We start from the raw sequence: 17,027 nt of genomic DNA, 5'->3' as shown, positions 1-17,027 counted from the left end.
CAGAATGTATTCCGTACACTGTGTGTTCATACTTGCAGATATGAACAGAAAGACAAATACAAGATGAAATATCTCAACAAAGACCAAGAATATAAAGACTGTGCTCCCACCAAAGCAGCTTGGTGAGCAAAGCGCGTGCGGGCGATTTTTGTTTTTCACAAGGCATTGGCTCTAGGAGTGTCTTGTTAGCCAACACATCACAGGTCTTGCTCGTCGACCCATCAAACACTTTGCTCTCCCCGACGAACTCATGCACCCTCTACGCATCCCCACCCTTCATCCTCTATCCTCCATCCGTCTTTTTTTTTGCATAGTCGTGACGAGGCCCACTTCTGTGTGGCCAACAACGGCGAGCCGATCCTGCCTTTACCCCCCCCTCCCCCCATCAAAATAATGTTCTAGTGGCTAGATCGTGGCAAGACGCAAGTCGGGACAGGACAACGTGATAGTTGAAAACCCTTGTTTAGCCGTACGTTTTTTTTTTCATTCGGGTTTCGTTCTAGCAAAAAAAAAAAAAAAACACGGGGCAAACGCCGTCCCACAAGCAGTCTTGTGAGACAGCGGGACCTGTCCTGCCTAAATCGGGACGTCTGATCACATTAGGCCATATCCAGACTTGTCACAGCATGATACTCTATTATGAAAGAAAAGAAACGTATGCACATTGAACCATGACTGAAAGAAAACCGCGTCATCAGTCCGTGGTCACGACAAAAGTGTGTTCACCTTCGTGCATTGCGCATTCCTGGAGAACGATGTACTCACACTGCTTTGGTTGCCCTCTGAGACCTTGTTGGAGTCCGACCTCGATAGGGACTTTTTCTGGCTGCTGCTGACGCTTCTCTGTCGTTCCTACTCAGGAGGAAAGCGCAAGGGAAGAAGTAAGATAAGTCATAGTGCCAGAGAAACATTTGCGACGAACATATAAGTCAGTATAAACGGCAACGGATAAAGCTGGTCTTACAAGAACAGCTGGGCATATGGATGTCGGCGGTAGAATGTGATCTTTGTGGGGCCCGAGGATGCAGTCCGGTTTCACTTGAGGAGCACAGTGGTTGTGGAGCTGAAAAAGAGTGGGAAAGAGGTACCGCTGTCGTTAACAACTATATAGCATCGTGATGACACTCCTGTGATGGATACATAGTTCTTTTGCACTGGTAAACGTTCAGCTAAACGATTCCATAGTAAGCTTCATTATACAAATCAGCTGTAGCCACAATAGACTTGAGTGCGACTGTGATGAAGTGACGCGATATCATACTGTAAATCAAGGCTCGTCAGCATTGCCTGACATTTTGACATCAGTACTCGTGCTGTTCCGTCATTGGCATTCACCTGCAGGTTCTGCACTGTCTTCATTGAACAATCTAAATCTTACGCCGCGTCCTATTGCGATACCCGCCCTTGATATAACAGCGTTGTGTGTTACGTGAAAGGAGCAAAATGAACAGTCCTCTGTCGAGTGAAACCAACTGCTGGGGCAGCCTCCGCAAGAGCCGCGTATGGAGCGAAAGACGGAGACCCCGTTTCATCAACGCCGATTAACATTTGAACATCTCCATGTTTTTCTTTTTTTTTACCAACCAACTAACTTCTGAACCGAGGATCAACGGTCCCTTAACTTGAGTTTAACGCTTAACTCTGCTTCACTAAAGGGAGTTATAGTCACTGAAACATCCATTAGGTCACCAACTAAAAAATAATTGAGTGATAACTTTAAGTTTAAGAACCATTGATCTCGGTTCAAAGTTAACCAGCGTTGGTGAGCCTGGCCGTAGTCTTGCACGGACAGGATAGAGCTCATTTGAAGTAGGGGCTCTTTACAAATTTGAAGGAATCCAGATTTAAAAGAGTTTCCGCCGCAAGCATACTTCTATAGTGACCACTACTAACTAAATATCGTGTCTTTAGAATCGAACCGAATTCGTGTCTAGTCTGGTAAAAATCTAGTCTCTCACTGTATCCTCCCAACATAGTGTTCCTCTATGTGTCACGGAAGTACTTTATCAATTAATTTTGAGAAGGATGACGTCACGTTGAGCCAAATCCACCCATGCGCCTGGCAACACTGCTCCTAGGAGGATCCGGCTCCGCAGTCCTCACCACAGCTATGGTGGCTAGATGAATATTGTCTGGTGTGAGGGGCACCGCAGCCGTAGCGGCCCGTTCGCGGAAGACGCCGTCAGGTGGCGCGCCAACACGGATGTATGCGAAGATTCTCCCGAACGCTCCCGAAGCGCGTCTTTCTGAACGGGCCGTTTTCGCCCGTGTGGCCGAGAAGTTTTGCGGAGGAATGGAACAGTGAGGTGTAAATATAAATGGAAAACAAAACAGTAGTCGTCATAGCTTAAAACACATTGAAGATCGCTTATTCAAGCATGCAAAGGAACAGGTACTCAGCTTTGTAGGTCCCATGCGTAGCTTGGACGTGACAAAGCTGATGGCAACCATCCTTTTCAACTTTTGTATCTCTTTTATCAGGTATTTTCTTTGTTTATTCTTACTTTTAGTACCTTTTTATTCTATTTTATTTTTTAATGTCACAGCAACGAGGCCGGTTAATCTTTCGTTTTGTTCCTCGATGCATAAAGCTTCCTATCAGTCAATAAAGACACGATCATCTCAAAATTTCAACCTGGTAATGCCAAAAGAAGATTTATTATACACAGCAATCGCAACAACCTGTTTCGTCCCCTCATCATGATATATGTGTACATACATATGCACACAATGAAAACAAAGAACATCTGTACACGAGTCTGAATGCTCACATAAGTGTATTCACTGGAGACGCGCCTCCTTTGAAGGGTTCTGCTTTTTGCTCCGCTCTGCGCAAGAACGGTTAATGCCCTTTACGGGAAAGTGCATTCTCATCACAGCTTAGAATTTTACAATGTTCATTGTGAGATATTCGCTATGGGTTTGACAGCCAACATTCTTAAAGGTTCGCCTAGGCAGTGATGGGAAAAGTACCTCAAAATTATACTTAAAGTAAAGTACCAAGTACCTGGCGTCATTAGTACTTCAAGTACAGTACAAGTACCCAATTCCAAATGTAGTTCAAGTAAAGTACAAAATACTAGGCAAAGTACTTCAAGTATTCATCAAGTACATTGCGAATTTAATTTGTATCACCTTGCATTTCACTATTTAGTATATGTGTCTTGTTTGTTTGGCAAAACTTTAGCGTGCATTTTTGACAAATGCTCTAAAGCCATAAAGTCCTAGGTTAAGTGCTAACCCGTGAATATGAACTCAATCAGATGACATAATTTGCAGCTACATGTAAAGAGGTAATGGGTCATCTGGGCTGTGATTGTGCCTAGTGTTGTGCTAATCCTCTGCTGCAACAGGCTGGGAAATTTCAAGGGGGGAAAAGTACAGGCCAACGGAGATTATATATTTCTGAGCATTCCATGCTGCTTTTTGAAATACAACATGTTTAAAAAAATAATATGAAGAAAGTGAAAAAGGATGAAGCACAATGTAAGCCATAATTTTTATACGACTGTGATCTGCGGCAATGTAATCCATGTGACCAATTAAAACAAAACGTAAAATGTCAAAAATGAAAGCATATGTGTGTCTTTCAGAGTGTTCATTCAGAGTGTTCATCATGTAATTCGATCACACATTGTGATATAAAATGATTATTAATTGCCAATGAAGGAAACAATATAAAAAAAGCATAGAACCCTACATTGGAAGAACTGAAACGACAATTGACCAAGTCATTGTGCTGCATGCTGCAGTGTCATAGTGTGTGGATGTCTGTGCATTCCATTCGTTTTACATAGTCATAGAAGTGTTGATACTTCTTCAACGTTCCAAGCCTCTCAACAATAAATTTGCTTCAACAAATATGCTTTTAACAGCACAAAAATCATTTTTGGTAAAATGTCAGACTGGGACTCTTAGTACTGACTCTTAGTACTGCATCCCACTAAAGGCATTGATGGGCATTTGATGAGCATTTTTGATACCCTTTTGTGACTTTTTGTCTGGAGCCCAAGTTTGTGTACTTAAGTACTTGATGGGAAAGTACTTGAAAAAAAGTACTTTAAGCACGGTACAATGTACACGGTTTAAAATGTACTTAAAGTAAAGTACACAGAAACGTACAAAGTACTACTTGAGTACTTGGTATACATCAAGTACTGCCCATCACTGCCCTATCACATGCCATGACTTCTAGTTGGCTGTCTGCATGCCCTTTATGATATGAGAACAACATTGTGAAGGTATCGTCAAGTTTGGAGACAAGCTTGAAGAGTGTTTCTGAACAGTAGCGTAGGCCCCCCTGTTGAATTCGTTCATGTACGACGACAGATGGTCTGTGCTCTGTTCCTTTTTGTACGCTGCTTTTTCTTCACCGGGGCGTCAGACGTCTGCTAAAGGTTCACCATTCCACAGAAACAGTGCACAACCGACGATAAAGTAAAATAAAGCACTTCAAAGACGCGACAGCACCGCTATCCCACCCTCTGATATGCCACGGACGAAAGAACTCCACGATGTCCCTTCTATGTTGTTCCAGCCTCAGAACATCAGTTCTTTCATGAAAGAACTTCGCCCGGGGACTAGCCAGAGCGCCCAGAAACTAGCATACATCCGTGGAGCAGCGCGCCTGGTGGCCGTCTTCCGCAAGAGTCCCGCTCCGTCGGGTAGGAGGCTGTGGGCGCTCCTCACACCAGACAATATTCATCTAGACACCATACCACAGCTGCTTGGAGTCTTTCAACGTGGGGTGGAGAGCGGAGACGCGCGCTGTTGCTAGGAGACAGAAGCCTGAACTCCCGATGACGTCACCTACTCATAAAGAATCCGAATCGATGGAGTTTTGCTGGTTCTTCCGAAAATTCGCTGAAACGCATAATTTATACTTTACGTTTATACATTTATATTTTACGCACTGAGAGTTCGAGCGGGGTCGATCTATAATATGAAATAAAAGAAATGTCATTTGTTTAGTCCGTAGGCGCTATAGCTCTTCAGACAAGAAATGACAGAGCAATAGAGCACATTTTCAAACAGTAATTATTTTAAATTGCTAAATATGCGCGGATTTTATTTAAACAGCGGGTTTATTTTAAAGCAAAGCTAATTAGTAGTTTAAGTCTCCCCCATCGTACGACCGTATTGAATTTTAAATTGCTCGCATTGGGAGCAATAACGCTCTAATAAGTACGCGTTTAAGAAACTGCCGTTTTAAAATTAAATTGCTTTTATTTTATATTGTGTTACCATTGCTTTAGAGTTTTGGAAGGTCACTGCGTTACTCATTAGTTCCATGTCCCCAGTGTTATGTCATAGTCATCATTTATCTGTTGTCACTTTTTCGTGCAAGGCATTACTAGTGCAATTACTTTAAGTAACGGTAATATTTTGGCATTACATTTTTTCCAGAAATCTCTAACACTGGTGTGTGAAGAATAGCTACGTATTTTGTCGAGAAAGGAGAGCAATATGCATAGCCCAAAGGAGCAATCATAGATCACATTTACTGCAGGGTAGAAGGGGTTCGGGTTCAAAGACTTCACTTGGGCTCTGTCCTCCTTCTTAGTGATCTGGCCGTTGACAAAGGTGGTCGGGGAAAGCCAGCCTCCTGATTTTCGTTGCCTCTACCAACTGCTGCCTTTACACAATGCGTGAACCTTCAACCTAAGTTGAATGCCATCATGTAATGACATTACATTACTGATGATTACACCTCCACAAAATGTAATGCATTAGCATTACTCCCGAGATGTAGCGCATTACTAGTGACTGATTCATTATTTTGTAGTGCCTTCCTCTCCATCTCTGGTGCGAAAAGGAGAGGTACCCAAAGGGATATTCTCCGCTGTCGCGTGCCAGTGGACACAAAACGCCGTTCGGATAGGTGCCCTTCTTTCGAAATGCCTTTAGGGAGGGGCGAGGGTGCCCATGTGTCAGGGGGTTTTGGTCCATCTGGCACCTAATGGAGTGAATGTGTTGTGGGAAGATACGCGCAGTATGTCATGATCATTTTAGTGACAACAAACAACGTTGAGGAACAGCGGGGTACCTATAGCGATGACAAAATGCACCCCGTGCGGCGTCCCGTTACCTCCACCGGGTATACGATCAATACTCACCGTCATCTGACACCAGCGGCAGTGGAGTCCTGCGATGCCGTTGTAGCTCTTGATAGTTTTTTTGCACTTACTGCATTTTCCCGTGCAGTTGCCTTCCGTCCAGTGGTGAACCAGCGACTAAAAAACGAGGGTATATCTCAGGCCTTGCACATCAAGCACTCTACATCGGTGTTGTGGATTTGAAATCTCGGATTTAATTTAAATCCGCATTTAAGCCCGCGACTGAACGAGCGTCGAAAGGCGGGGTAGTTGGTAACAGTACATATTGAAAGAGGAATAGCAGCAGGGGACAAGGACAGAGACTGAGACTAGCAGATTCGATTTGAATTCAATTGGCGGCTTTATTTTGAAAAGGATTTGGATTGAATCACACTTTTGCTGAGTGACTTGGATTGAATCGCATTTTTGCCTAGGGATTTGGATTCGGATTAAATCACGTTTTTTCTCAAAGATTTTGATTTACATACTTCGCTGTGAAATTCAGCCAATATGCATGAGCGATGTGCATGCTTGCGCTACTGTGGCACACGCTTGCTCCGGTTCTGGCTGCCTCTGCTATATACTGTGTAATGTAATGCCAGTGATGGCCAAAGCACCTCAAAATTGTACTTGAAGTAAAGTACCAAGTACCTAGCACCTGTTGTACCTTAAAGGAAGGCTCCGCAGCAAAAACGTGTTGAAGTAACCGTGCGACATCAATCCATACCGCATGACGTTTCAGTGAACACAATTTCTCATCCCCAGGTGGCACAAATAATTAGAAAACGCATAGATGTATTGTCCTTTGAGTTATTCGGCCACAACACAGGTGGCGAATTTGCCCATTCATCATCATCAGTGTATGTGTTGTTGTTGAGTGAGCCGGCGCTCCTTCACGGAAGAGCAGTCCAGCAACACTGGGCTTCATCTCACCAGCATTCTTCGCGTGCGCTCTTCTGTAGGTTCTGTTCAACCGGTGGCGAGTATTTCAGAGCGAAACTGAGGAAGCAGATGACTCATCATCCATGTCGCAGGAAGAAGTTACCAAGCGCGTAAAACAGCCCGTGGCTAAAGCTTCCCAGCTCATTTGGCAACTGGAGTCCCCGACTGCCAAACCAACTTTATTTCTCATTTCAGAAGAATGTTCCGAACTTATTTGCACAGTCACTATAAGAATTTCCAATTGTCCCGGAGTCTCCCTTTAAGTACAGTACAAAGTACCATGTACAAATTTACTGAAAGTTAAGTACAAATAATTCCTTTGCAAAATACTTTAAAGTGTTCATCAAGCACATTGCAAATTTACATCGTATCGCTGGACATTTCACACTTGGTAGTGATAAAACGTGAAGTAACCATATGTTTCGACTGTTATCTTTGGAAAGGTTTTAGCTAGCATTTAGCAAGTGCTGGTTAGAAAACATGATACTTTACAGCTGACTCATTAATGTAAAAAAAGAAAAAAAAATTTTTGCGACCAAGTTTTGCGTTTGTATTGCCAATTGAGTACTTGAAAGGAAAGTACCGAAGTACTTCAAGTACAGTACAAAGTACAAGTACTTAACATACAGTGCGTAGTTAAAGTAGTACTTGAGTACTTGGTACTTCAAGTGCTTCCCATCACTGTGTAATGCGGACAGTAAATACAATACACTTCAATGTTCCGCAAATAGGCCACTGAGAAAGCCCCGGCGACTCTTTATAGGATAAAAGGTTGTTCTTCTGGTACTGTCCGAACACTGCAACGACGGTTTTGCACGCAGTTTACGTGAATTTACGACGTAAGCTCCATGCGCGGGGAAAAAAGAAGCTCTAGGACCCATCTCATCCTTCCAACTCCACACCAATTTTTGCAGTGCTGTGCCATTATGCTGCTTCCCCGTCTCTTTATTTCACGTAGTTTCTTTGCATTCGTTCGCACAGCAACAAATGTAACATGTGGCAAGTGTACCGTACCAAGACCAGCGGCAAGGAGGTAATGTGCACGGCGTTTCCCATAGCGCCATATTCGTCCTGCAATCAAGTTCACATTTCTTTTTCCCGCAGTATATGCATACTCATGGAGCTGCACTGATGTAGAATGTCTTCCATGTTTCGCCTCTTTTTCGTAGTTAGCTACTGTTGGGAATTCGTGTTAGTAATTAGCTATTCTGTATCAAGATCCGAGCTTCGAAAACTGCGGTCGATCCCGAAACCACTCCACAGCTGTTCAGCAGCGTTAGTTCCTCTTCCGGGTTTGCGATGGATTTCAGAAATCCGGATTTAAAAAGGGATTTGATTTGGCGTACTGAAAATAAATCCGGGATTTAAAGTGATTTGATTTACTCGAATAAATTTAAATCCGGACTTCATTTTGATTTGATTTAGCGCCTTCTGCAAAGTGCGGGTTTGATTTAAATCCGATTTGCTTCCTCGAATCCCCAACACTGCTCTAAATTTCATATTTTGATTATGACACCATTGGTAATATACCGTTAAAGCTGGGGAACGAGAAACCATGAAATAAAGTACGAGCTGACTCCATACTACGGAGTATGTGCAGAAAAACCTAAGTGGCATTTACCCAGATAACTTGTTGCCTTACTCATCGGGCGAACTTCGGGCGGCGCACAACTACGCATTTATGCTAGCTAAACCCACAGAAATATCGTGGAAATTATACTGAACGATACACTGCACGCTACCAGTGCAAAAACCGACAAGAAAGTGGTTGAGACACTTTCATAGATGTGGTTCATTATTTCATGGACGCATTGTACTGCACGTCAGAATACAGAGGAAAAAAGAATTATTCTTCTACGTGTCGTACTTAGCGAGATACAAGCCCGAGCAAAGCGCAGACGTCACAGGTCTCAGAGGTGCGTCCATTCCCATTGGCAGCCGTTCGCACCTGACTTCTCGTGCGCCTCCTCACTGGCGGCGGTGAGGTCTGTGATGTCAGAGCCGCATGAGTTTCGGTATCCGCAGTGCCCATTTTCTCCGCTTCTATTAGCCTTCTCGCTGTGAAACTTTCAATGCAGGTTCACATCGGTGCAAAGAACGGCTTTTTTTTAATGTTTATCTGGGATAACCTAGGATGACCTGTCGCAGCCCCTTGAAGTCCCACATGGAAGCTCATTTCAGTTAGTTTGGTTTCTGCACCGTTAGGGCGTCCCTAGACCTGCGCACGACTATCCGGGGACCAGATTCCAGAGCCTCAGTTTGGTCGCTATATTGATTTTGTTCCGCAGAGTTTAATTTCCCCGAGTTTTCTGTAGGTCTAGCCGGCACAAGTGGGTCGTCGGGCGCCACCGGAAACTCAACTGATTAGTAGGGAACTCGTTCTATGAAACATATCCCCCCCCCCCCCCCCCCACACACACACTTCGTTACGTGGGCAAATACGACTTCGGTATTTTCTGTAAACACCGTATACATACAGGCTTCGTGCGTCTTTAAACTGAAAAGGAAATGCTATGGTTCGGTGTTCGTGACAGTTTTTGGAAACCTGCAGGAGCTACCGGTGGAAATGCGTGGTCTAGGTCTTGGCTGTTTTGAGCATCGCTGAAGGTACATGATATGAAAACGTTAATCAGCCGCTCCAGGGAAATAGTAAAAACTGGAATACAAATTGTAACAGGAACTGATCTCATTTGTTCGAAAAATTGGGCGAATCGGACAGAGTTTGCATTTTGCAAGCACGTACGCGTGCACGTACACAGGCCGCTTAATGCGGCCACTAAGCAACACGCTAATGAAACGAATGAACCCGATTTTTGAATGCGTATTACCTGTGACGTTCTCTTCGACTTGACATAGGTGTTGATACAGGAAGCTGGAGCTCTCTGGACACATCGCTCGTGTACTGTGTACTTACAAACTAAAAAGAACATGCAGAGAAAGAGAGAGCGTGGACCACAAGATATTTAAAGCTGCAGTGAAAATAGAATACGGTACGTGCACTTAGAGTAAAATAATGCACGAAGAAGGAATTGTGGGACATCATTCAGGGAGGTCAATGGAAAGGGGGGGGGGGCATACGGTTATACCATACCGCAACTAAATGACGTTCAAAAGTGAGCATAATTTACTTCAGTGATAAACTTGTAAGGCTTACAAATGCAGCACAGTCCCTTCTTGCCGAGCCCTACGAGCATGTTGAGACAGAGATTGCAATAAGCTGGCCGGTTGAAATGCTTCAGTCGCCATACGTGGTTGCCATCGTCCTTCACGTTCTGCTGCATTTGTCAAAGAGGCAATGCAAGATCAGCCTAATTTTTGTTGAACAAATTAGAATGATACAAGCAAGCCGGTGTACTGTAGAAAGAGCTGACATTTCTTTTAGTTTAAGGGGACCATGAAATGATTTTCGCGAATTCCAAGTCCTATGCCGGAAACGGTTCTCATGATCTCTCACTATCATACTTTTAACCGTATTCAGTGCACCGGGGGCGCGGTTACCACGCAAAATTCATTACCACGAATTTCTTCGAGTCAAAAAATTACGTTTTGCGAATGGTAGGCACGTATCTTGTATCAATAAACAAGCAGATGTAAGAGTGCATAGGACAGCATACAATACGAGACACGACCATTATTGGCATATACCAGCAGTTAGAACGAAATACGGAAGGCAGATGCGTACATACGGTGTCCCCCGCGTTTTAAACGGATGCTTTTTCCCTGGTTCACCACTATCCAAAATGTCACGCACGGAACTAAAAAAATATATTTTTGTAAGTGCTCCTTAACAAATCCTAATCCATAAAAATCGTGAAACTGTGTAAATATTACCAATTTAGATGTGTATGTAATATGTTCTTTTCTGGTTGCGTCACCCTTGTATCGAGGGGGGTACGGACTTCCTCAAGCTGCACTGTGTAGCTTTTTTTACGTACCTCCTATTACTGCAGAAATGAACAATAAAGTTTAAAAAATAGCGGGGCGTGACCGCCGGATACATCCCTTCGAAGCGGGCTTACGCCATCAACGTCCACACCTCTCAGCCAATTGTGGACGACCCTGAGCACACACCCCGCGGGTGCAAGGTTTCGGTTTGGACAACAACGACGTCCTATATCTGCCGTCGAAATCAGTAGGAATATGGCAAAACGCAAATTGTCAGCGATGGAGGAAGCCATTGTGCGACGTACACAGCGTCTAGGAATCGTTCCGTACGTAGCAGCTCCCAAAAGGCCACTGGCAGAGATATTTTCTGACGAAGAAGAAGCTCAGGGAGGAAAACGTACTCCGCTAACCATGCCGACAATCAACGGCAACATTACACTTAGTAAGTAGGTAGGATTCTATGTCAACGATTAGATACAATCTTAGCTCTAGGTCAAATTAAAACGTAGTACTTCACGGCGAAGTTTGCATCTTGCTCGCAAAAGACCGTCCGCGAATCGGCAACATCCCCTTTGTATGATGTGACGGCCAGTTCGCCTCGCAGGCGGGTCGTAGCAGCCGCTGTTCACGGCCGTGGTTAATATAGAATATTTTCGCTAGTTGAACGATTTTCAACTTCATATTTCACAGGGTGAATGCTTTAGTACAGAGGAACAAATTGAAAATGATCGTAGGCTTGTCAAATATCCTTTCATGGTCTCTTTAAGGAACACACAAGACGATGATGACATATTTTTGTGTTCCTCAAACTCAAGGATATGTTACTTCTTTGTAATTTTTGTTCTTGAACTATCGAAAAGGCTTACCACATATACGGAGGAATGCGACTTACGGAATCCAGCCCGAGCAAGACCAGGAGAGGGATGGTGGTCATTCCACCTCTTTTCCACTCTTCCAGCGACACCGTGCCGTCAGAGTCGTAGTCAATCTCCACCATCATCTCTTGCAAGATCTGCATAGGTCGACGCGTATTAAAATACTTGGGGCACACGTCGTGGCCATATGCTTAGAAACTATACTCACTGGCTTCAGTTCAGACACGTCCCAGCCCAGATATTCAGCCACGCTCATCATCTGGTTCACGATACAGTCAGTCTCCTGCGTACCACATGCTGGTTACCATATGGCAGTGGGTTACAAAACTTCACAGCGCATGCTCTTCCAGGGGTGCGGCTCAACAAAGGAGACACCAAACGTGAAAATTCCAACAAGCGTAACCGGAATCGCAGCTGAGTGCTGGTAAGCTGTCAGCCGTGAACCTTACCCGTGCACTGCCGAGTCATTTTTCGCTGCTTCTTACACCGGCGATATGATATCATAATAGGTTTCCGCAATTAAGTGACTCTTTGGCAACGTACTGAAGAAATGTTATGTGAAGCTGCCAAAAACAAAACGCTAAAGTGGCCGCCAAGAATACCGCCGCTCTGTTGATTGCAAGTAAGAAGACGCCGCCTGCTCCACCAACGTGCAATTTCATGAAGAAACTTGCAGATAAAAATATAAACGTTCAAAATGTACGCAGAAAAATATGCATTTCCCTGAGCATGCATGTAGCCAATCGCCGGTCATTGGCATCTGCTTATCTGCCTCGTACTGCTTCAGCTGCACTTCGCAGATTCCTCACTCCCTCAACTAATCATGTCGCTACAATGCAGCACTGAGGCGGGACGAAGGGCGGTTAAAACAAGGAGACAAACGTATCTGCAAACTCTCAACTGACAGAAATTTATTTGCGCAGGCATATTTAAACAATCAAAAGGAAAATACGTGGCGCACTAGCTACACAAAATTCTATGCCCCTAGTGTGGTCCACGTGGGCCCGCAAGGTCAACCCCACACTCCACGTTTAGAAACTCTTTTTCTAATTCAGTCAGCGCAAGGGACGGGGCACTGATACAATGCATCCCTTTTCTGTGAATACAAAAGGCTTCAATTATCTTCCGTACAGTCTTATCAGAGTTCTTGCACAGAACAGATGTTTTTTCGAAGCATGGTATGCACTCGCAGTCCCTACAGTGCAGGCCAAGGTGACCTGATGGGGTGCGGCGTATAGTCGATGCATGTTCCATATGTCGGACGTTCAAGCACCGCCCCGACTGACCAATATAGCACGCACCACAATCTAGAGGAATAGAATATATGGTGCCTAAGTCGCAGGCAACAAAAGGCTTCTTGTGGCGAATGCCACACCCCTAAACATTAGGCTCTTTATTAATGTGTGAGCAAAGACTTTGCAACTTGCGTGGAGCAGAGAATATAACCTGAATATCAAACCTGCCCGCAATCCTTTTTATATTGTGAGATACCCTATGTACAAAGGTCCTTTTCGGAGTAGATCCCCTAAGCTGCTTCAGTAAAACCTCAGCAACATCTACTAGCACATTCTCAGGAAATGCAGCACATCTCAGTCTGGTTATGTGGGTCTCGAAGCTACTGTCCAACATGTGCTGACACGATTTTACCGGAGCTGCACGCATTACTGATTTGGCCAAACCCCTCTTCACTAACTTGGAGTGAGCCGAAGCATATGGCAGGAGGCCCTTTTTGGACCTAGGGTTGTACTTATAGCAGATATGCTGTTGGGTCTTTTGGATGAGAACGTCCAAAAACTGTAAAGTGTCGTTCTCGGGTTGTTCTAAGGTGAGTTCCAAACCCCCCATGCACTTCCTGAATATCTCAATGAAAGCGGCCAGATCTTTTTCATAGAACAGCAGGAAGTCATCCACATATCTACACACATGGTGGCGAGGCATACCTTTTAGTGTCTCCTCCATTAACTTGTCACACTTGCCCAGAAAAATTTCACAAAGAAGTGGAGACACACATGAACCTATCGGTGTCCCTGATTTTTGGATATAATACTTGCTTCCACTGTTGATCACCGTGGCCTTTAGGTAGCTGGCTAGAAGTTCCATGAACGATGCAACACTGATTCCAACACTATTTTGGAACGAAACTGGCGAGGTCCCTTCGATGACATCCTGGACAGCCAGAAGAAGCCCAGATAAAGGTATAGAATAAAAAAGGTCAACCACGTCTAAAGAAACAAAACACAAGTCCGGAGTTTGCTATTGTTGCAGAAACTGAATGACCTCCTCGGAGTTCTTGACGAGATAGGGATCAGGTATGTAGAGTCCTTGTAGGTGACGTTGCAGAAACCACGAAACACTTCTTTGCCACGACTTACGCTCAGTGATAATTGTCCGAAAGGGCATGTCAGGCTTGTGCGTCTTCGCCGTAAAAAAGGTTGAAAGATATGGATCCTTCTGATCTGTAACCGCCTTAGCCAGTTTGTTGAGATTGGTCGTTTTGCACAATTTGATAATGGAAGTGCGAGCATTCACGGCCTCTTCAGCTCCAATGGACATGAAGTTCTTTTCCAATGCATTTGACGCCTTTTGATCAGATTCTCGTCTGGGGAGGATCACAAAACCCCCTTCTTTGTCGGAAGTCACCAGATTATAATGTGACTCTTTAAAATAGTCAACAATCTTTTTCATCCTTATAGGAGTGGTACAACGAAGCGAGAAACCTTTGACAGCTCCTAACATTTGGTCGATGCAGGTGGATTTTACTTCATCTGGAACACCGATCGCCACTCTTCTAATAAGACCTAAAAGCTCGGGTCTCTTCAGTTTTGGTTGCACACAAAATTTCGGACCGAGTTCCAAAGCATCGCCGAGACTGGTTCTGTCAGTTGAGAGTTTGCAGATACGTTTGTCTCCTTGTTTTAACCGCCCTTCGTCCCGTCTCAGTGCTGCCTTGTAGCGACATGAACTATCACCAACTCCCCCTCTTCCTCCCTTTGACCTCAACTAATCCCGGAAAGTGCATGTCCTCGGTGTGCAACATTTCGAGCACATTAACGTAGCACTCATGAATGATGAATGTGTATCATTCTTGGATACTGTCGATGCACAGCGACAGTCCTCTTTTATTCGCGACCACAAACATCATAACGCTCATCTAAAAGGTTATTCATGTCCTTGTATGGGCATCAAACGCGCACTGTGTGCTGTCTCGATGAGGGAAATGGAACGACAACAGAAACCTACTGTGTGCACATTAATAGAATCACTGTTCCACGGAGAGCAGTAACAAATTCCTCTATATTGTAAGGAGGATGTAAGGAAGACGCGCGTCATGACCTTTGTTGGCAGCCCAATAGCCCTGTGGCACGGCAGCTAGCCATCAAAACGTTATGAGGACGAAAATACTTGCTCTTTGAGCAACAAAGTTCGCACGCGAATGCTCATCCATAGCTTGTGCTCTGCTCTAGCAGACTGCAGTTGAATTTACACTGGTATAGGAGCGTGGACGTTCATTAAAGAGGCTGTGACACTAGTTGTTGACGCAGAATGTACGTCGTTGTGAGCGTTTACGTTGGTGACACTTCATGAATCTGCTGTGACGTTTTGGCGTTACGGAGTATAGCGTGTCCGAGAGCAAAGAGCCACCTTCGGCGTCTACGGCTCCTCCACCAGTTCCGTCCCAACGCTCTCAAAGATCAACCCCTAGACACAGCCGTCAACGTTGTCTGTGCTTCAAAACTGTCAACTAGTGCTTAGCAGTCGAGGTCATAAACTCCATAAAACAATTAATATCACGAAAGTCACCCAAGTAAATTCTACGCCCAAAACAGTGGTTCATTCAGAATCCCAAGCACGGAGGGGTGAGAAAAAATTGGCGGGGGGGGGGGGCGGTCATTATTAAAGTTACGTCATTACGCTTCAACATATCATTACTGACAGGTGTCTGAAGCTGAAATCGCAGGGGCACCCCCTGTAGGGGGTACACAGCTGAAAAAGTTAGGGGGTGTCACTGAACATTTGGGGTGTGTTAGGGGGTGTAGGGGGGTCTGGGTAAATCACTGGTCCAAAATCTCGCCCGCCTTTCGAAAGGACAGACGTCCCAATTTATTGCACGTGTGTACACTTAAAGGATAGCACAAAAGAAACCTCATACGTATATTTTTAAATTCAGGCCGGCCATTCAGTGCGAAACGCGCTATAACGATGCCTGAGTGCTGAACAGTCGAATGATTCACCAACTGCAGGCAAAGCCGCGTGGGGGAGTTGCAACTACGACAGAGAACGATGGTTTACTGGAGCGGAATCGTGCTTGTGATCAAAGGCATGCTCGTTTTCGTGTGCAGCGCAAAAGCGCGTGGTAGTTTGTCTTGGGCAGTTTATTTATTTATTATGTTTGTCCCGCGTATTAGCATGGGGGCGTCAAACTGCTTCGGCTCGTACCAGCCTAGTCTCCAAGTTACTTCACTAGCACACTGGAGGACAACCTGCAGAGCAATTTTACTGGCTGCAAACCACTTTGCAGCCAACGCTACTCCGCGTTAGATTCCGTCGCGTGATATCAAAATTACGTTAATTTAATGGAAAGGAGAAGTAGGGTGCTGACAGGCTGGTGCATGACTACAAAAGGACGGTGCCGATTTAACTCTTACTATATTTCGAGGAGCGTCGCTATACAGTTCGAAAAATGACTCTGACACATACACAGATGTGTGGTAATGCACCATTGCTGCATGCATTTGCTGGAAGCGCAGCGCAAAGAGTGATGCCGATGCTGATGATGATAAAGAAAGAAAAATATGGACATAAGCCGCACAAACAGTATAGGGAGTTTTAGGAGAACGTAGAAGTTTCACGATAACGTTTCCGAAAACATGATAAGCCAATCGCCTGATTCCTTTACGAATCAGGCGATTCGTAAAGGAATCGCCTTTACGAATTTGCCGATTCCTTCGGAGTGACTGACGTCACGTTAATGATAATAAATAATAACAATGGTGTCACGATGCTACAAGTAAGGTTTGTCTGCCTATGACATCTCGTTGCTGATATCTGATTGACTGACAGCGATACAGAGTCGGCTTCGGGGAGCGCTTACGATTTCCTAGAACTCCATAGTGTCTCAACCACGCTACGATGCATTTACCACGCAAGGAGAGTGTCCATACGACAGACTGACAAAACGTTAAAAGGCAGTGATGCATAATTACACTAAAACATTACCTACCGCGCGAAA

The 17,027-nt window shown here is 44.6% G+C and overlaps 1 protein-coding gene across 9 annotated transcripts in view; it reads right to left on the bottom strand.

The window, feature by feature from the left end:
- LOC135385549 (diacylglycerol kinase 1-like) overlaps positions 1-17,027 on the bottom strand; it is a 479,846-nt gene that overhangs the window by 24,665 nt on the left and 438,154 nt on the right. For 7 of the 9 annotated variants that reach the window (XM_064614920.1, XM_064614922.1, XM_064614919.1 and 4 more), the window contains 7 exons: positions 12,006-12,080; positions 11,815-11,934; positions 10,192-10,312; positions 9,866-9,954; positions 6,117-6,233; positions 965-1,063; positions 766-852 (listed from right to left, as the gene is read on the bottom strand). In XM_064614920.1, the coding sequence (XP_064470990.1) occupies positions 766-852; positions 965-1,063; positions 6,117-6,233; positions 9,866-9,954; positions 10,192-10,312; positions 11,815-11,934; positions 12,006-12,080 (708 nt within the window). The remainder of the gene's footprint in view (positions 1-765; positions 853-964; positions 1,064-6,116; positions 6,234-9,865; positions 9,955-10,191; positions 10,313-11,814; positions 11,935-12,005; positions 12,081-17,027) is intronic. The other 2 variants (XM_064614924.1, XM_064614926.1) reach the window with 1 other exon arrangement.

The sequence above is a fragment of the Ornithodoros turicata genome, chromosome 2 (assembly GCF_037126465.1).
Source record: "Ornithodoros turicata isolate Travis chromosome 2, ASM3712646v1, whole genome shotgun sequence".
NCBI lineage: Eukaryota > Metazoa > Arthropoda > Arachnida > Ixodida > Argasidae > Ornithodoros > Ornithodoros turicata.
Note: the sequence above shows the minus strand (reverse complement) of the source record. Positions and strands in the feature narration are given on the sequence as shown.